Below are 20,970 nucleotides of genomic sequence, written 5' to 3' on the forward strand. Positions count from 1 at the left end.
GCCCCGTGGGGGCAATACCAGCTAATGTATGCCTTCCCTCCTCTTGGGTTACTGCCAAGACTTCTTCGCAGGATAGAGGAGGAAGGAATTCCAGTAATCCTGGTAGCTCCGGACTGGCCTCGTCGAGCTTGTTACGCCGACGTGGTCAGACTGGTGGCGGACGTCCTGTGGAGACTTCCTCTCAGGGAGGATTCACTGTCTCAGGGACCGATCTTCCATCCTGCTTTACGATCGCTGGTTTTAAACGGCCTGGTTATTGAGACCCAGGTGCTGAAGGACAAGGGATTGTCAGCTTCAGTTATTCCTACTCTAGTTAAAACAAGGAAAGCGACTTCCAGAAAGATTATCATCGTACATGAAAGTCTTATATTGGGTGGTGTGAATCCCTTGGGTTCCATCTACATCTTTATTCGGTAGTCCGAATATTGGCTTTCTGCAACAGGGAGTTGAGCAGAAGCTGGCCTTGAGTGTTATCAAGGGTCTGGTTTCAGCATTTGCTATCTTCTTCAGAAGCTTTTGTCTACTCATTCCTTGGTGCGGAATTTCATCCAGGGGGTGCGACACCTGGCTCTGCCAGTGCACGCGCCGTTACCATCCTGGGATCTTAATTTGGTGCTGTCGGTTCTTCAGACACCTCCCTTTGAAAATATCAGGGAGATTCCCTTGCTTACTTTATCCCAGAAGGTGGTCTTCTTGGTGGCTATCACTTCTGCACGCAGGGTGTCAGAACTGGCTGCATTATCCTGTTGTTCCCCAGATCTGGTGGTTCATAGGGATAAGGTTGTTCTTCATCCGAATCCATCCTTCCTTCTAAGGTGGTTTCAAAGTTTCATTGAATAAGGACAGTGTATTGTCCTTCCTATGTCCTTAGCCCAATCATCCTCGAGAATTTGCATGGCATTCCTTGGATGTAGTTCGGGCGATCAGGATATACTTGAATACTACGGATTCAATTTGTAAGACGGATTCACTGTTTGTGATCACGGATGGCCCTAAGAAGGGGTTGCCTGTTCTGCTGCGACCATCTTTAGATGGATCAGACAGACGGTGGTATAGGCTTATTTTATCTAAGGGTCGGGATCCCCCGTTCCCTGTTAAGGCGCATTCTACTCGGGCGCTTAGAGTTTCCTGGACCTTCCGCCATCAGGCGTCAGTGGTTCAGGTTTTCAAGGCGACTGTTTAGTAGTCGGTTCATACCTTTACAATATTGTATAAGGTTTATGTGATGGCATCATCAGATGCCTCTTCTGGCTGCAAGGTTCCTGCAGGCCACTGTTTGAGGAGACTGTTGGTCTACCTCGAGGATTTGTGGGGTAGGTCTCATCTGTTTACTCGATGAGTCCTTTGATACTTCTGGTTGGCTCCGGATGGGCCTTCTAGATTGGATTTTGATTCTGTCAATCCCACCCCTCATTTTGTGGCACTGCTTCTGGATGTCCCAGCTCTTGAGAATCAAGAAGACTACGTCTGTCAATGAGCGATAGAGAAAAATGGATTTTTGTAAGATCTTACCGTAAAATCCTTTTCTCTTAAGCTCATTGACAGACGTAGTACCCGCCCCTCTATCATTGAGTTGGGTTGGGTTAAATTCTCTGTTACTGCTTTAGAACAGAACTGATTCAATGTAGCAGAGAGAGGGAGGATATACCCTCAGGGACTGCCCCTAAGGTGGAGCCAGAACGTTTTGTCTTTCTGCCTAGTCCTACTCCTGCGGAGACAACATAACCCAGCTCTTGAGAATCAAGAAGACTACGTCTGTCAATGAGCTTAAGAGAAAAGGATTTTACGGTAAGATCTTACAAAAATCCATTTATTGGTTGAACGAAAAAAAAACCTGATAGAGCACTGCATCTTAATACAACAATTGTATACTGACAGGGGGACTACCCCCGCACCCAAATACACCGATCAGCGCTTGCAGCCATTGGTGCTGATCAGATGCTGGTTTTCCAGCATGCCTGTTTGACAGAAAGTCGGTCGTGAGACTAGCTTCTGATTACCAGAGAGCTGTACACACAGACCGAAAGTCTGCTTGTGCCTGCTGAATTGGCCGATTTTCAGCCCATGTGTACTGGGCCTAATATGTAAAGGCAGCTGATTGGTCGATCTTGAAATAGCAATTAGGGACAGCTGTAGTGTTTACAACCCTTGTTGCCTATGACATTAAACCATTTGACCAATTCAAATTTTTTTTTTTTAAATATATTTAGCTCTTCTTTTTGACCACTTTTTTCTATCTCAGATTACCATTGAAGGTGTTGTTGGAGGAAAGGAAGATACTGTGGCCCTTGATGATCTTATACTGTCTTCCGGATGCAAAGGTGAGTGAAAGATCACAGGGGCCCTAGTCATGGCAGCAGAGTTACTGAGAAGGCAATCCTCGCTTACATTAAGAATATTCTTTTAAAGTTTAACTAAAGACCAAACTTGTTTAGATTTGGATAGAGTAATGAGGGAATAGAACTACTGTTCTGATTGTGGTCTGTTTCCTGGTTAAGAAGATTAACTTTCTCTAAATATTCTTATCTTTAGTGTCATTTGGAATGAAATGGAGTGTAAATCCAAAATTTTGAGTTGTCACCACAACAGGTATAGATGGGAAATCTTCCAAAATAGACATTTATTCACGGGACAGCTATTTTGGAGGGTATTTTCCTTACTCTCTTACCTAAAGTGATATTAAAGGCTCATTAAAAAAATAAATAAAAATGTCATATATATGCTCTTTGTAGTGGTTTTGCACAGAGCAGCCCCAAACCTTCTCTTATTTTGTTTGCCCCCCCCCCCACTTTTGTGTCCCCCCCCCCACTGGCGTTCTTGGCTCCTTGTCTTCAGCCAGTGCCCCCAGTAGCAAGCCATTTTGCTCTGGGGGCACTGGTGCATGCTCGTTCCAGAGCCCCACTCTAACATGCTGTCTGACCTGTCCCCGAGTCTGTGGGGGACCATCTACTTGTCTTCCCCTCTCTCTTTCCTCTATGCCTGATTACTCTCAACTTCTGTACTGCTTTTCTCCCTGATTCCTCTTTCAGATGCAGGAAACTCTAACCTCTTCAGAGTCCACAAACTGTGGATTCCCAATCTAATGTTTTGTATGGCTTTATGCTGGCTCTCATTCAAACTGCGGTGAATGTTTACCTGCCCCTGTGTGGGCATATTTGTTGTTATGCTATCCTTTTCAATTTAATATAAAATTGTTGAAAAAAAAAAAAAGCTGTTTGACCAGATATACTTTAAAACTGAACTCCAGGGAAAAGAAAAATTCTTCTTTGCAGTGGGGTTGCCCCTGCACTGCAAGGGTTAAATGCTGGTTTAGATCAAGGGCAGGAGTCCCCAACCCCTGGGCCATGGACTGCTGCCAGTCCATGACCTGTTGGGGGCCGGGCCGTGCGGCGGGGGGTTGCCGGCAGCTCGATCTCTATTGGTGGCCACTTGTATTGCTGCCCAAGCTCCGCCTCTTGTTGGTCGGCAGCGGGGACCCTGTATGTGTTGTGCCCCGGGGCATCAGAAGGAGATGAGCAGCTGCCACTTATTGACAGGGGGCAGAGCTTGAAGGGCTCGCCCGCCGCTCACCCCCTGCTGTGTGGCAGTTGAATATAATAGTCCTGCATTGTAGCCGCACTGCAGGGGATGAGCAGCAGGCGAGCGAGTGAAGCTCCACCCCCCGTCAATAAGTGGCAGCTGCTCTCCTCCTTCTGATGCCCTAGAGCACGACAAACACATACAGGACTTGCAAAAACCCACCTTCTCCCAGGTGCAAGGTGAGGATAGATGAATGGATGCAGGAGCCTGGTGAGCTCTGTGCAGTGATCCACCATTCCATAGGATTCCATAGGAGTCTCAGTGCAGTCAAACCTCTCTGCTAATGATCTGTAAATCCAGATCATTAGCAAAGATGTTTGACTGCACAGAGATTCCTGTTATAACCCTATCCTGGCACCAAAAAGGTTGGAGACCCAATCCTTGCCCGATCCCCTGCTCAAACAAGCTTCCTCCAAGCTGTATGACTGGTCCCTCCCTGCAGCTTCTTCCATTTTCTCTGGTGATTGCAGGTCCTCTGACATCATCAAGTTCAGTACAGAGCCCATAGCCCTGCATTCGATCTGAGAATGCTGAGGGACAGTCCACTGCTGGAGTACAGGGGAGAGCTGCTGGGGGGGAGCAATGAATTAACTGTTTTTTGTGCCCCCTGGACCTAAATGCCCTTGGGTTTTTTATTCATTTTTGTATAATCTAAAGGACATGCCAGAACTGGGTGTTATAGAGGTTATAGGTCCCAGATACTCCTAATACATAGGCAAAAATTATTGTAGAAAATGTGTTGGTAAAGTCCTGGACATCAGGGTAAGTGAAAAATCAAAATTGTAAACCAACTTTTAGAGGCCTCTCCCTGACAACCTGGGTATTTATGAGGGTCCATTAAAAGTTCAGTAAGAGTTTATTTTTCTTGGCTAGAGGTTAAAAAAAAAAAAAAAACAGCATGTTTCAGGGGTTCTCAGCTCCCCTTCATCAAACTAATTTGGCACAAATTTTGCAATGTATTCCTGAGTTTCCTAAGGACATGTGCCTCTGCTGAGGCAATGGGGTTTTTGATAATTGTTGTATTTTTCAATACTGGGAGTCTATTTGAGTCTTCTGTACCTCTTGATACACTGTTATGCTTTTCTTATATGCATAAATAAAGATTTTTTCAAACTAATACTGCACAAGAGTCGCAAAACTGACCTAAGATAGGAAGATAAAGATTCAGGTGGTCAGGATGCCTACTGTTCATCAAACTGGCACAATAAAAACACTCATTTAAAATATATGTAAATACATTTTCCCCCCTTCTATATGTGATCACATACCCTCTGTTCTCAGCTGCATAAGGAGCTGGGGGGGGGGGGGGCTGCAGCACAATGAGCCTCCCAGTGAATGGCTGTGTAGGGGGATTGTTAGCAGAAGACTAATCACTGGAGAAGAGTAGCCTGAGTCACAGCACAGCCAGAACACTGACCATGCTGTGTTCTCATGCTTAGTGTGGTTAGATTTTAATAGAAAAGTAGAGGGCCTGGCAGGATCGCCAGAGATTTCACACAAAGGAAGCAATACATAGAGAACAGGATACTTTTTCATACAAGTACATGTTACAGCAGGCACATATCAGCAATTTTTGGGTTTACATATTCATTAGGTTTTGTGATGCTTTTATCCTTTAAATATTCTCCAAAGAACTAATCCTGATGTATACAGCAACAGTATATTGTTTCATTTAAGAGCAGTCCATGGGCTCCAGGGAGCATTTAAAATGTCAGCATTTATTTACATTATTGTCCCTCCTACATCTCAGCAATATGTACGCAGGATGTCTTCAGTATAACTTTTGTTGTGTCATTCTAATCCTAGGATACTGCCGTAAAATGAGAGGCAACATGACGAATTTCAAATCAATGCTGACACATTAATAATAAAGATTACATATTTTATTAATTCATATTCAAAATCCACAATATAGATGTGGAGAAAACATGGCTTTAAATGTGAAATAATAAAATATGCATCCTTTCTTAATAATGAATATGTCAACATTGATTTGAAATCTGTCAAATGTCTCTCTTATTTTAGCGAAGCATTTAAAAATGCGTATATAAAATACAATAATCAAAAAATAAAACAAAATAATTAAAAATGTAAAAGTTGCATCATAAATTACTCTTGGTTAAAAATTGCAATCATTTAAAAATCTCTGCTCACTGAAAATTTACCAATCTTGCCCTCTACTAGAGCAGAGGGAGTTTTTAATGTTAATGTCTAACTCTGTACAATGACATATTGAATTTCTACAGGAAACTTCAGCAAGCTATTTGAATCACCATTTCTACCTGAGAAGACTGAGATTAATGTGAGCGAATCCTGCAACACAGTAGGTGAGGGATGATTGTCTCATTACTTTAAAGTGAACCTTTCACAACTGTTTTGTGGCACAACTGAGACTCTTATTATGTGCTGAAAGCTGCCATTGGCCAGTTTCTAGAAGCGACACCAGTACCTGGGCAGAGTATGCCTCTGCATTATCATATCCCCTGGTGAGTACACCTCTGCTCCATTTTGCTAGTTCATTCCGTGAACACACAATTGCTGCAATATGACTATTGACTCAGTAAGTACACCTCTGCTTGCATCACGACCATTGCCTCAATGGGAGAGATTTACTAAAACCGGAATCACACAGAACCTGGTGAAGCTCTGTAGAGCAACCAATCTGCTTTGAATTTCAGCTTCTTCAGTTAAGCTTTGACAACAAAATCTTGAAGCTTGGTTAATATGCACAGCTGTACCAGATTCTGCGTGCTCCAGTTTTAGTAAATCTCCCCCAGTTGAGCACACCTCTGTTGTATCAGAACTATGGACTTCGTGACCACACCTCTGCTGCATCATGACCATTGACCCAGTGAGCACACTTCTGCTGCATCATGACCATTGACCCAGTGAGCACACTTCTGCTGCATCATGACCATTGACCCAGTAACCACACCTCTGCTACATCACGACTATTGGGTCAGTGAGCACACCTCTACTGCATCCTGACCTCCTGACCATTGACTCAGTGAGCACACCTCTGCTGCTTCATGACCATTGACTCAGTGAGCACACCTCTGCTGCTTCATGACCATTGACTCAGTGAGCACGCCTCTGCTACATCATGACCATTGGGTCAGTGAGCACCCCTCTGCTACATCATGACCATTGGGTCAGTGAGCACCCCTCTGCTACATCATGACCATTGGGTCAGTAAGCACCCCTCTGCTGCATCATGGCCATTGGGTCAGTGAGAACGTCTCTGCTGCATCATGACCATTGACTCAGTGAGCACATCTCTGCTGCATCATGACCATTGGGTGAGTGAGAACACCTCTGCTGCATCCTGACCATTGACTCAGTGAGCACACCTCTGATACATCATGACAATTGACTCTGTGAGCACCCCTCTGCTGCATCATGACCATTGACTCAGTGAGCACCCCTCTGCTGCATCCTGACCATTGGGTCAGTGAGCACATCTCTGCTGCATCCTGACCATTGACTCAGTGAGCACATCTCTGCTGCATCATGACCATTTGGTGAGTGAGCACACCTCTGCTGCATCCTGACCATTGACTCAGTGAGCACACCTCTGATACATCATGACCATTGACTCTGTGAGCACCCCTCTGCTGCATCATGACCATTGACTCAGTGAGCACCCCTCTGCTGCATCCAGACCATTGGGTCAGTGAGCACATCTCTGCTGCATCCTGACCATTGACTCAGTAAGCACATCTCTGCTGCATCATGACCATTGGGTCAGTGAGCACACTTCTGCTGCATCATGACCATTGACTCAGTGAGCACCCCTCTGCTGCATCCTGACCATTGGGTCAGTGAGCACATCTCTGCTGCATCCTGACCATTGACTCAGTGAGCACATCTCTGCTGCATCATGACCATTTGGTGAGTGAGCACACCTCTGCTGCATCCTGACCATTGACTCAGTGAGCACACCTCTGATACATCATGACCATTGACTCTGTGAGCACCCCTCTGCTGCATCATGACCATTAACTCAGTGAGCACCCCTCTGCTGCATCCTGACCATTGGGTCAGTGAGCACATCTCTGCTGCATCCTGACCATTGACCCAGTAAGCACATCTCTGCTGCATCATGACCATTGCGTCAGTGAGCACACCTCTGCTGCATCCTGACCATTGGCTCAGTGAGCACATCTCTGCTGCATCCTGACCATTGACTCAGTGAGCACATCTCTGCTGCATCATGACCATTGGGTCAGTGAGCACACCTCTGCTGCACCCTGACCATTGACTCAGTGAGCACCCCTCTGCTGCATCATGACCATTGACTCAGTGAGCACCCCTCTGCTGAATCATGACCTTTGGGTTAGTGAGCACACCTCTGCTCCATCATGACCATTGGGTCAATGAGCACCCCTCTGCTACATCATGACCATTGGGTCAGTGAGCACCCCTCTGCTACATCGTTACCATTGGGTCAGTGAGCACCCCTCCTCTACATTGTTACCATTGGGTCAGTGAGCACCCCTCTGCTACATCATGACCATTGGGTCAGTCAGCACCCCTCTGCTACATCATGACCTATGACTCAGTGAGCACACCTCTGCTGCATCCTGACCTCCTGATCATTGACTCAGTGAGCACATCTCTGCTGCATCATGACCATTCATTGACTCAGTGAGCACACCTCTGCCACATCATGACCATTGACTCAGTGAGCACCCCTCTGCTGCATCATGACCACTGACTCAGTGAGCACACCTCTGCTGCATCATGACCATTGACTCCGTGAGCACACTTCTGCTGCATCATGACCATTGACTCAGTGAGCACACCTCTGCTGCATCATGAACAAGAACTCCGTGAGCACACCTCTGCTGCATCATTACCATTGACTCAGTGAGCACACCTCTGCTGCATCATGAACATTGACTCAGTGAGCACACCTCTGCTGCATCATGACCATTGACTCAGTGAGCACACCTCTGCTGCATCATGACCATTGACTCAGTGAGCACATCTCTGCTGCATCATGAACATTGACTCAGTGAGCACACCTCTGCTGCATCATGACCATTGACTCAGTGAGCACCCCTCTGCTGCATCATGACCACTGACTCAGTGAGCACCCTCTGCTGCATCAATACCTTCGAGTCAGTGAGCACACCTCTGCTGCATCATGACCACTGACTCAGTGAGCACCCTCTGCTGCATCATTACCATTGGGTCAGTGAGCACATCTCTGCTGTATCATGAACATTGACTCAGTGAGCACACCTCTGATCCATCATGACCATTGACTCAGTGAGCACTTTTCTGCATCATGTCTATTAAATGCGTGCCATGCCATGTCTGCTCTGGATCTAGCTCTACCTATTGAAATTGGGCAATGAGAGAACACCTTCAGCTGTAACATGCTCTTATAACAGGTTTCCTACAACATTTACGCTGGGTGGCAAGCCCTGGGGATAATTATTTGCTGGTTAACATATAAGTATTTGCGGATGATCCTGACTTGCATTTCATTGAAGCGTTTGTTTTTGCATTTTGATGATTGGACACCAGAAATGACAGGTGTAGCCATCACTTAGGCTTGTGTTGTGAAAATATCACAAAGATAAAGGTGTCTTTTGAAGCTGCTGTTCGGAGTGACAAGGTAGGGCCTCCCTAATCACGCAGACAAGCATCAGGCTAGAAATGTGAAAATACAAATTGTAATTGTTTTTGCAAAAAGTTGAAGCAAGAAATGCAACTGATCAGATCGATTTTAAAAGGGAATGGAGTGCATAGGCAGACCAATACACGGAGCAATAAAAGTTCCCTGGCACACTCTTCTACTAGCCAGCAAAAAACTTTTTCAACTGCTTGGGTATTCAACACAAAACTTTTAACCGGAAGCAGTGCAGTTTTTTTCCTGGCTAGCATGAAAAGTGTTCTGGGGATCTTTGGTATTGCAGTTTACAAAAAGGAGCTATGGTGATTGGTTCAATATTACTTGACTCATAGCATTTCTGATGTCACTACAGTTTTTATCACTTTCATCACAGACTTTTTTTTTTTATTGTCAGCAGCCCCAGTGCACCCCTGCCATGGCTCAAGGTCATGTGACCCAAAACCAGAGTGCTGCAGGGTGTGCTATATACAATGGACAGGTGCGCTTTGCTGCAGGGTGTGCTATATACAAGGGACAGGTACGCTTTGCTGCAGGGTGTGCTATATACAAAGGACAGGTACGCTTTGCTGCTGCAGGGTGTGCAATATACAAAGGACAGGTACGCTTTGCTGCTGCAGGGTGTGCTATATACAAGAGACAGGTACACTTTGCTGCAGGGTGTGCAATATACAAAGGACAGGTACGCTTTGCTGCAGGGTGTGCAATATACAAAGGACAGGTACGCTTTGCTGCAGGGTGTGCTATATACAAAGGACAGGTACGCTTTGCTGCAGGGTGTGCTATATACAAAGGACAGGTACGCTTTGCTGCAGGGTGTGCTATATACAAAGGACAGGTACGCTTTGCTGCAGGGTGTGCTATATACAAGGGACAGGTACACTTTGCTGCAGGGTGTGCTATATACAAAGGACAGGTACGCTTTGCTGCAGGGTGTGCTATATACAAAGGACAGGTACGCTTTGCTGCTGCAGGGTGTGCTATATACAAGGGACAGGTACACTTTGCTGCAGGGTGTGCTATATACAAAGGACAGGTACGCTTTGCTGCGGGGTGTGCTATATACAAAGGACAGGTACGCTTTTCTGCAGGGTGTACTATATACAAAGGACAGGTACGCTTTGCTGCAGGGTGTGCTATATACAAAGGACAGGTATGCTTTGCTGCTGCAGGGTGTGCTATATACAAGGGACAGGTACACTTTGCTGCAGGGTGTGCTATATACAAAGGACTGGTACGCTTTGCTGCAGGGTGTGCTATATACAAAGGACAGGTACGCTTTGCTGCAGGGTGTACTATATACAAAGGACAGGTACGCTTTGCTGCAGGGTGTGCTATATACAAAGGACAGGTACACTTTGCTGCTGCAGGGTGTGCTATATACAAGGGACAGGTACACTTTGCTGCAGGGTGTGCTATATACAAAGGACAGGTACGCTTTGCTGCGGGGTGTGCTATATACAAAGGACAGGTACGCTTTTCTGCAGGGTGTACTATATACAAAGGACAGGTACGCTTTGCTGCAGGGTGTGCTATATACAAAGGACAGGTATGCTTTGCTGCTGCAGGGTGTGCTATATACAAGGGACAGGTACACTTTGCTGCAGGGTGTGCTATATACAAAGGACTGGTACGCTTTGCTGCAGGGTGTGCTATATACAAAGGACAGGTACGCTTTGCTGCAGGGTGTGCTATATACAAAGGACAGGTACGCTTTGCTGCTGCAGGGTGTGCAATAAACAAAGGACAGGTACGCTTTGCTGCTGCAGGGTGTGCTATATACAAGGGACAGGTACACTTTGCTGCAGGGTGTTCAATATACAAAGGACAGGTACGCTTTGCTGCAGGGTGTGCAATATACAAAGGACAGGTACGCTTTGCTGCAGGGTGTGCTATATACAAAGGACAGGTACGCTTTGCTGCAGGGTGTGCTATATACAAAGGACAGGTACGCTTTGCTGCAGGGTGTGCTATATACAAAGGACAGGTACGATTTGCTGCTGCAGGGTGTGCTATATACAAGGGACAGGTACACTTTGCTGCAGGGTGTGCTATATACAAAGGACAGGTACGCTTTGCTGCAGGGTGTGCTATATACAAAGGACAGGTACGCTTTTCTGCAGGGTGTACTATATACAAAGGACAGGTACGCTTTGCTGCAGGGTGTGCTATATACAAAGGACAGGTATGCTTTGCTGCTGCAGGGTGTGCTATATACAAGGGACAGGTACACTTTGCTGCAGGGTGTGCTATATACAAAGGACTGGTACGCTTTGCTGCAGGGTGTGCTATATACAAAGGACAGGTACGCTTTGCTGCAGGGTGTGCTATATACAAAGGACAGGTACGCTTTGCTGCAGGGTGGGTTATATACTGTACAAAGGACAGGTACGCTTTGCTGCAGGGTGTACTATATACAAAGTGCAGGTACGCTTTGCTGCAGGGTGTGCTATAACAAAGGACAGGTAAGCTTTTGAACAACTTCCAATACCTGTGGGATTAAAGAAGACCTAACCTATTACATATTCTTGTAACTTTGGGACATTTTAGTGAGTAAACTTTTACCATGTTACAATTTTTTTTTTTTTCACTTACAGGACTGTTTGATTTTAGAAAAGGCTTAGAAGGCTGGACAGATGTCAGCATTGGGCGGCTAAAATGGGAGGATTCTAAAGAAGGAGATGTTGGTATGTAATGCATTTATGTCACCTAAACAATGTGATGACAACATCCTCTAGATAAGAGTACATGTAAGCTGGCCATAGATGGGTACTTTTTTCATTCAGCAATTGGGCTGAATAAAAAAAAAAACAGATTCCCGAATCCACACAAATGAAGTGGGTGTAGGATTTCTCCCCTTTGGGACATTGTATTCTGACAGCGGAACTTGCTGCTGTCAGAATACACTGATCGGCAGCTGAAGCGGCTGATCAACAAAGCATGTCCCTTTGGCCCCTTTCACACGGCTCCATTCCGTTGACGGAGCCGTGCTGCTCAGCAGGGGATCGATCCGCTGATCCCCCGCTGAGCAGGCGGATTAAAGCTCCGTCTCCACTCTGTTCAGAGACGGAGGTGTCAGATCCTCGCTCTCCTCTATGGGGGAATCGGATGAGAACGGACCGCCTGTCCTTTCTCATCCGATCCGCCAGACGGATGGAAAATAGGGTTTCCATCCGTCCGGATTTGACGGACAGGATTGGATCGGATGTCAGCGGACATGTCTCCGATGACATCCGATGCCCCATAGAGATGCATGGGGCATCCGCTCAGATCTGCCTGAAAAACTGACAGATCTCAATGGTCCGCAAGTGTGAAAGGGCCTTAGACAGAAGTTGATCAAATAATTGTCTTCTGTTGAGCATAAGGGCCACACACTGATCGAAATTTGTCTGGTCTCTGCTGAACTGGAAAACAATTGACCAGTCTATGGCCAGCTTTACAGAGAGAAGTAGATAGCGTAGCGCCGTGCTTGCAGGTCACATAATACTTTACCTATACAATGAGATGACCAGGTATTCTAGGTGAGCGGAGCATATAGCATAAAACAATGGAGTTGATTTACTAGAGGCAAAAAGACTGTGCACTTTGCAAGTGCTCCAAGGCAAATGAAGTATAAAGCTTCATTTTAAAAATAATACCCAATCTCGTGCAAGGAAAATTAAAAAAAAAAAAAAAACAGCATTTTTCCCCACACATGATTGGATGATGGAAGTCAGCAGAGCTTCTGCTCATTTACTGAGCTTTGGAGCTACTGCACTTGCAAAGTACACAGTTTATTTGCTTTTAGTAAATCAACCTCATTGCCGCATGTCAAATGCAACCTTACCTATACACTGAGATGAAAAACTTTTCTAGGTAAGAGGGCACTCACAAAGAGAGGATTGTAGTGCAGTGCAGCCACTGTTCAATATGGAGCCACAGCCAAAAATAAAAAATGGGGCAGAGCCCTAATGAGCATCACCAAAGATACAGAACAACACTACATCTAATGATATTACATATGTTAAAGGAAAGCAACAATGTTGTTAGAAAGCTACCAAAAAATTAAAACATTTTCTGGTTGCAGCCATGGAAACCGTACACAGTTTTAGGCAGAATTTCTCAGACTCTTCCTTCTCCTATGCCTTTGAATATTTTGCAGTATTTTTTTCAGAAGCGTGAGGGGAAACTGAAGGCATCTCCACCAATGACCTTAGGTGTACTGGACCAGTAGCGCCATCTTTGGAAAAAGACTTCATGATTATAGCCAGGCATACAAGGATCAAAATTTGGCCAGTTCAGCAGGGGCCAGCTGAATTTCGATCCATGCATGAGAACAGTGATTGTACATAAGTTGTCCTAACAATCTGTACAACCACCTTGTCAGATTTTCTCCACTTGATCAGTGCTGCATGTTTTAGCCTTCAATGCTGATCAGTGTATTCTGACAGTGGGAAAGTCTCCCTGCTGTCAGAATACAAAAGCTTCCCCATCCACACTGGGTGTGTGGATGGGGGAATCAAGTCAGTTTTTTCATTCAACTCTATGGGCTACTTTAGTGATGCCAGAAGTTGTAGGTTTTTTTTTTTTACAAACACTTTGAACTGTGATTTAAGTTAAGGCAGTTGTATTGAGTAAACAGATACCAAACAAGTCATGTCTTAAAATTGTGCATACCTGTAGAATCACAAAAAAATTTTGATACCAAAATTCTCCATAGATGATGCTTTAAAAGCCTTTACAGGACATCAGTTTAAAGTGAACCATGAACTATGGCTCTAGACCTATTTTTCTTGCTCTGACATTCATGATGATATCTTAGATGTGTGGCACAACTGGTGTTTACATACAGTGCCTTGCGAAAGTATTCGGCCCCCTTGAACTTTTCGACCTTTTGCCACATTTCAGGCTTCAAACATAAAGATATAAATCTGTAATTTTTTGTGAAGAATCAACAACAAGTGGGACACAATCATGAAGTGGAACGAAATTTATTGGATATTTCAAACTTTTTTAACAAATAAAAAACTGAAAAATTAGGCGTGCAAAATTATTCAGCCCCCTTAAGTTAATACTTTGTAGCGCCACCTTTTGCTGCGATTACAGCTGTAAGTCGCTTGGGGTATGTCTCTATCAGTTTTGCACATCGAGAGACTGAAATTTTTGCCCATTCCTCCTTGCAAAACAGCTCGAGCTCAGTGAGGTTGGATGGAGAGCGTTTGTGAACAGCAGTTTAAAGTTCTTTCCACAGATTCTCGATTGGATTCAGGTCTGGACTTGGCCATTCTAACAAATGGATATGTTTATTTGTGAACCATTCCATTGTAGATTTTGCTTTATGTTTTGGATCATTGTCTTTTTGGAAGACAAATCTCCGTCCCAGTCTCAGGTCTTTTGCAGACTCCATCAGGTTTTCTTCCAGAATGGTCCTGTATTTGGCTCCATCCATCTTTCCATCAATTTTAACCATCTTCCCTGTCCCTGCTGAAGAAACGCAGGCCCAAACCATGATGCTTCCCGCCACCATGTTTGACAGTGGGGATGGTGTGTTCAGGGTGAAGAGCTGTGTTGCTTTTACGACAAACATAACGTTTTGCATTGTTGCCAAAAAGTTTGAATTTGGTTTCATCTGACCAGAGCACCTTCTTCCACATGTTTGGTGTGTCTCCCAAGTGGCTTGTGGCAAACTTTAAACTACACTTTTTATGGATATCTTTAAGAAATGGCTTCTTCTTGCCACTTCCATAAAGGCCAGATTTGTGCAGTATACGACTGATTGTTGTCCTATGGACAGAGTCTCCCACCTCAGTTGTAGATCTCTGCAGTTCATCCAGAGTGATCATGGGCCTCTTGGCTGCATCTCTGATCAGTCTTCTCCTTGTATGAGCTGAAAGTTTAGAGGGATGGCCAGGTCTTCGTAAATGACATCTTCTGTGAGATGAGGGGGCGGGGCCTCCCGATGACGTCATCGGGGCCACGCCCCTAATGGCTATATAATAAGCTGCAGAGACCGGCATAATCACCGGAGACGTCGTCGGAGGAGGACCAGAGGAAGAAGAGCCGACAGCAAAAGAGCAGAAGACCGGAGAGGAGAAGAAAAGAAGAGAGGATTGTCCATAGGATTGTTGTCCTATGGACAGAGTCTCCCACCTCAGTTGTAGATCTCTGCAGTTCATCCAGAGTGATCATGGGCCTCTTGGCTGCATCTCTGATCAGTCTTCTCCTTGTATGAGCTGAAATTTTAGAGGGACGGCCAGGTCTTTGTAGATCTGCAGTGGTCTGATACTCCTTCCATTTCAATATTATCGCTTGCACAGTGCTCCTTGGGATGTTTAAATCTTGGGAAATCTTTTTGTATCCAAATCTTGCTTTAAACTTCTCCACAACAGTATCTCGGACCTGCCTGGTGTGTTCCTTGTTCTTCATGATGCTCTCTGCGCTTTAAACGGACCTCTGACACTATCGCAGTGCAGGTGCATTTATACGGAGACTTGATTACACACAGGTGGATTCTATTTATCATCATTAGTCATTTAGGTCAACATTGGATCATTCAGAGATCCTCACTGAACTTCTGGAGAGAGTTTGCTGCACTGAAAGTAAAGGGGCTGAATAATTTTTCACGCCCAATTTTTCAGTTTTTTATTTGTTAACAAAGTTTGAAATATCCAATAAATTTCGTTCCACTTCATGATTGTGTCCCACTTGTTGATTCTTCACAAAAAATTACAGTTTTATATCTTTATGTTTGAAGCCTAAAATGTGGCAAAAGGTCGAAAAGTTCAAGGGGGCCGAATACTTTCGCAAGGCACTGTACATATGCTCACCCTCACATATGCTGCATTTTTTATATACTTTTTTTTATTATCACAAGGGGTTTAGCAAGCCCCTTTGTGATAGCATTGGCAGGTGGAAGGTACTTTATATGGAAACATTCGGGGTCTACTAGACCCCTAATGTCTCCCCTGCCCTTCAGTGCAACTATTCAATCACAGATTGTGCTTGAATAGCTGCATCCTTGGCTACACTAGCTAAGGAATGACAGCCGTGACCACAGAAGTGGCATAATACAGATTGCTTCCGGAGTCATTAGTGGCAGGAGGAATCCTCCTGCTTTCACCGGGTAAGCAGTTTCCTGTGATCCTGAGCTCCCCAGTAGAATGGGAGAGACCCAGAACCAGCACGGATGTCACTGGTGTGGGGGGCGGTGCCTCTTTAAGAGCCCTGTAAAAGGGATAGGGCAGCTCTAGAGCCAGTGGATCATTTATATCAGAATGGCCTTTTCCAGCCAGTATGAAGCTCACAGCTGCAGACATAGCTGTGGGCCTGATTTAACTACTTGTTTATCATGATGTATATAATCGTACCATTGTAGTCAAATGGTTAAAGTGTAAATAGTACCAATTTTTGGATAGAGTGGAAAAAAATTAACATTTCTGTGAGGTTTCTAATGCTGTCTGAGGCTGCATTGGAGAGATAATTGATAATATTTATTAATGTATAATTGATAATATTTAATAATATTGTCACCTGGACACGAAATTAGGTAAAATTTCCAACCGGGGAATAAAAAATTGACAGGGGTTCTAACGTTCCATTTCTTCAATGAGCATCTTTACTGTTGTCTGTGTCCCTCTTGGAGATCTTCCTAACTTCTGCCCTCTTGACATGTCATCAGAGCAGGAAATGAGATAAACTCTCCTCAACGGAGCAATAGAGAACAATAAAAACGGATAGCGTAGTAACCTTTCTGTTCTATACTGAAAAAAAAAAACTGTCTGGAGATAAACTTTAACATAACAGCAATTTAGAATGACTTGTACTATATTAAAATGTTTCCGTTTGATAGCCTGTAAGGGATTTTTCACATAGATGACCAGAGTGGTAAAAACAGGCGGTTAAGCCACAGTTTTACCTCTACCACCCCAAACAACCCAACCAAGGAAAGACATGCAGCCACTCTGGGCTGTACACATGTCACTGCAAATATTAAACCCCCTGTCACATTCGATAGGCAGTACCGTGGCCAAACATAGCCCATTCAAGTGAATAGGGCTGTACCACAACCATCCTGCAACCATGTGGATTGCATCGCAGTGGTTTAGCCTTTTCAGGGTAAAACAGGAGGCGATATGTCCTCATCCAGTCACCTGTCAGCTGCCCCTCTGAATCGCTTTTCAGAGGGGCGGCAAAGGCTGCCACTTGCCTGAATGAAGCCTAAGGCTGGACATACATGACTGATTAGCTAATTTAAGCATTGCTTGGAAATTTAGGACTGTGTTTGCCAAAATTTCTATTATATATCTGTACAAGGTGCTTTTTGTTTGTTAAACTCAAATGTAATTTTTTTTTCAGGTATAGCACAAACATTGTATCCCTTATAAAGCAGGTTTCCTTGGTACCCTCTCAGATTCTGGCTTTGCATAGCCAGAGGCTGAAAGCTGCAAAGTGCATTCTAGCTGCAGTTCAATAATAGACTTACTGTATAGACTGATATATGTTCATTGTATTATTTATCATCTAATATTCTTTTCAGGACCGGGCCTTAAAGTGATGAAAGCGGAGGGGAATTTAAAAACTCATGCTGAAATTAACAGCCCTTTGCTCTGCTCCGTTGAACCCTCTTGTGTTCTGAATATAACCTATTACTTTAACAGTGGCCCTGCAGGTATTGGATACATGGGGATTATATATGTGGAAATAATAATGGTTTTGGCGTTCATTTTGTTTTTGATTTTTTTCTATTTAAAAGTATATACACTTTAAAACTGATGTGTGTTATACCTCTATGTGTTTGTGTGTGTGTGTGTGTGTATATATATGCTGGAGATCAAAATTCGAGAACAATTTATGAACACTTGATTCTTTCAGAAACACTTTAATCTTCATTGCTGAACATTTGATGGAATTTTTGTCTGTGGCCACAGGACATCACTGGTCTTTCACACTGCTCTGGTATGATTTAGTTCCACTCTTCCACAGTTTGTTGACTGTAGAGTGTTTCGTGGCCATAACTTTGTCACCAAGGATTTTCCAGAGGTTTTCTATTGGGTTTAGATCAGGACTCTGGGCTGGCCATTTCATTATTTTAAAGTTTTTTTTTTAGATACAAGGAACTGCTTTACCCATTTTGCTGTGTGACGGGGCATTGTTGTGCATGAGAATTCCTTGCTGTTTGGATGATGAATGCAGGGAAGGAACCACATGTTGTCAAAGAAGGTTCTGATAAACATTTGCATTCACTCTGCCATGTAGCTGTATAACAGGCTCAACTCCTGCTGCAGAAAAAATCCCCAAACCATGACGCTCCCCCCCCCTCCACCTTTCACTGACTTCTTTACAACCTTTAGGTTCAGTCTTTCCCCAGTTTGATGACGAACATAAGGTTTCTCATCGGAGCCAAATAAATTAAACTTGCTTTAATCACTAAAGTGAACTTTGGACCAGTTCTCCTGTCCACACGTCAGGCTCCTCAGCAAGGATTAGTCTAGCCTAGGGTTACTCCTGAGGTTGCTAGGGGTTCCTTGAGCAATGGGCAAATTCTGCCTCTCCCATATGTTCCCAATGACACCATTATTCCTTCTAGCTATCTGTAGGGGGGGTAAGTCTTCCTAATGATGGCAAGAGTAAGGAGCATTTTTCCCACTGAATGACTGTGACACTAATGTGCCATGAGTTCTAGATTTTTATTTTTAAGCAGGGGTTCCTTGAGACCGTGAATTTATTTCAAGGGTTCCTCTGTGTTGAAAAGGTTGAGAAAGGCTGGTCTAGCCTTTTCATTCTTTCTGCTAATGAGAGGTTTGGTCACTGCAGAGTGGGCTTTCAGTCCAAATTCTCTGTCAGAATGTTTATACTGCTCTGATAAACAGTGTCTATTTATGCAAATAAGCAAGGATCTATAATTAAGGAAATTCTCAAATTATTTCCATAAATCAACAAAAACTCGATCGTTTATTGGCGCTAAGATAAGAGAAATACAATTTTGTGCAAAAATAAATATATTTATTAAATAAAATCAGTGCAGAATAATGTCAAAAATATAACTGGTAATAAACACAAAATGCGGAACATAATTCAATAATATGTATCACACAGGTAATGTGAGAAATGCAAACAAAGGATATTATTACAGAATATCAAAGTAACCAAAACCCATAACTTCTGAAATGTGATTAATAGCTTCTCGTGAGCTCACAAAATATGCAAACAAAATTTGACAGATTTGACACGCAACCTCTCTCAGCCAACAGATGTTCACAACACAATGTTTAAAAAAAATGCATGGACAAAAATTGTTACACCATGCACCAAGACTTGCTAGAAACTTTTGATAAAATAAACTTCTATTTAGTTAATTTACAGTGCCTTGCAGGGGTATTCGGCCCCCTTGAACTTTTCGACCTTTTGCCACATTTCAGGCTTCAAAGATAAAGATATAAAACTGTAATTTTTTGTGAAGAACTTAGCAACAACAAGTGGGACACAATCATGAAGTGGAACGGAATTTATTGGATATTTCAAACTTCTTTAACAAATAAAAAACTGAAAACTTGGGCATGCAAAATTATTCAGCCCCCTTAAGTTAATACTTTGTAGCGCCACCTTTTGCTGCGATTACAGCTGCAAGTCGCTTGGGGTATGTCTCTATCAGTTTTGCACATCGAGAGACTGAAATTTTTGCCCATTCCTCCTTGCAAAACAGCTCAAGCTCAGTGAGGTTGGATGGAGAGCGTTTGTGAACAGCAGTTTAAAGTTCTTTCCACAGATTCTTGATTGGATTCAGGTCTGGACTTTGACTTGGCCATTCTAACACCTGGATATGTTTATTTGTGAACCATTCCATTGTAGAGTTTGCTTTATGTTTTGGATCATTGTCTTGTTGGAAGACAAATCTCCGTCCCAGTCTCAGGTCTTTTGCAGACTCCAGGTTTTCTTCCAGAACGGGTCCTGTATTTGGCTCCATCCATCTTCCCATCAATTTTAACCATCTTCCCTGTCCCTGCTGAAGAAAAGCAGGCTCAAACCATGATGCTGCCACCACCATGTTTGACAGTGGGGATGGTGTGTTCAGGGTGATGAGCTGTGTTGCTTTTACGCCAAACATAACGTTTTTCATTGTTGCCAAAAAGTTCGATTTTGGTTTCATCTGACCAGAGCACCTTCTTCCACATGTTTGGTGTGTCTCCCAGGTGGCTTGTGGGAAACTTTAAACGACACTTTTTATGGATATCTTTAAGAAATGGCTTTCTTCTTGCTACTCTTCCATAAAGGCCAGATTTGGGCAGTATACGACTGATTGTTGTCCTATGGACAGAGTCTCCCACCTCAGCTGTAGATCTCTGCAGTTCATCCAGAGTGATCATGGGCCTCTTGGCTGCATCTCTGATCAGTCTTCTCCTTGTATGAGCTGAAAGTTTAGAGGGACGGCCAGGTCTTCGTAAATGACATCTTCTGTGAGATGAGGGGGCGGGGCCTCCCGATGACGTCATCGGGGCCACGTTCCTAATGGCTATATAATAAGCTGCAGAGACCGGCATAATCACCGGAGACGTCGTCGGAGGAGGACCAGAGGAAGAAGAGCCGACAGCCGACAGCAAAAGAGCAGAAGACCGGAGAGGAGAAGAAAAGAAGAGAGGACAGCAGAAGAGGGGACAGCAAAAGAGCAGAAGACCCCGGAGAGAAGAACACAAGAGCGGACAGCAAAAGAGCAGAAGACCCCGGAGAGGGGACAGCAAAAGAGCAGAAGACCCCGGAGAGGAGAAGACCCCGGA

The 20,970-nt window shown here is 44.1% G+C and overlaps 1 protein-coding gene across 1 annotated transcript in view; it reads left to right on the top strand.

Moving 5' to 3' along the window:
• The window catches only part of MAMDC4 (MAM domain containing 4), a 182,578-nt gene that overhangs the window by 55,930 nt on the left and 105,678 nt on the right, over window positions 1-20,970 (top strand). Inside the window, exons 11-14 of the mRNA XM_082264287.1 lie at window positions 2,243-2,321; window positions 5,826-5,906; window positions 11,818-11,907; window positions 17,736-17,867. Of these exons, the coding sequence (XP_082120413.1) occupies window positions 2,243-2,321; window positions 5,826-5,906; window positions 11,818-11,907; window positions 17,736-17,867 (382 nt within the window). The remainder of the gene's footprint in view (window positions 1-2,242; window positions 2,322-5,825; window positions 5,907-11,817; window positions 11,908-17,735; window positions 17,868-20,970) is intronic.

The sequence above is a fragment of the Pelophylax lessonae genome (assembly GCF_965119305.1).
Source record: "Pelophylax lessonae genome assembly, chromosome: 7".
Taxonomy (NCBI): domain Eukaryota; kingdom Metazoa; phylum Chordata; class Amphibia; order Anura; family Ranidae; genus Pelophylax; species Pelophylax lessonae.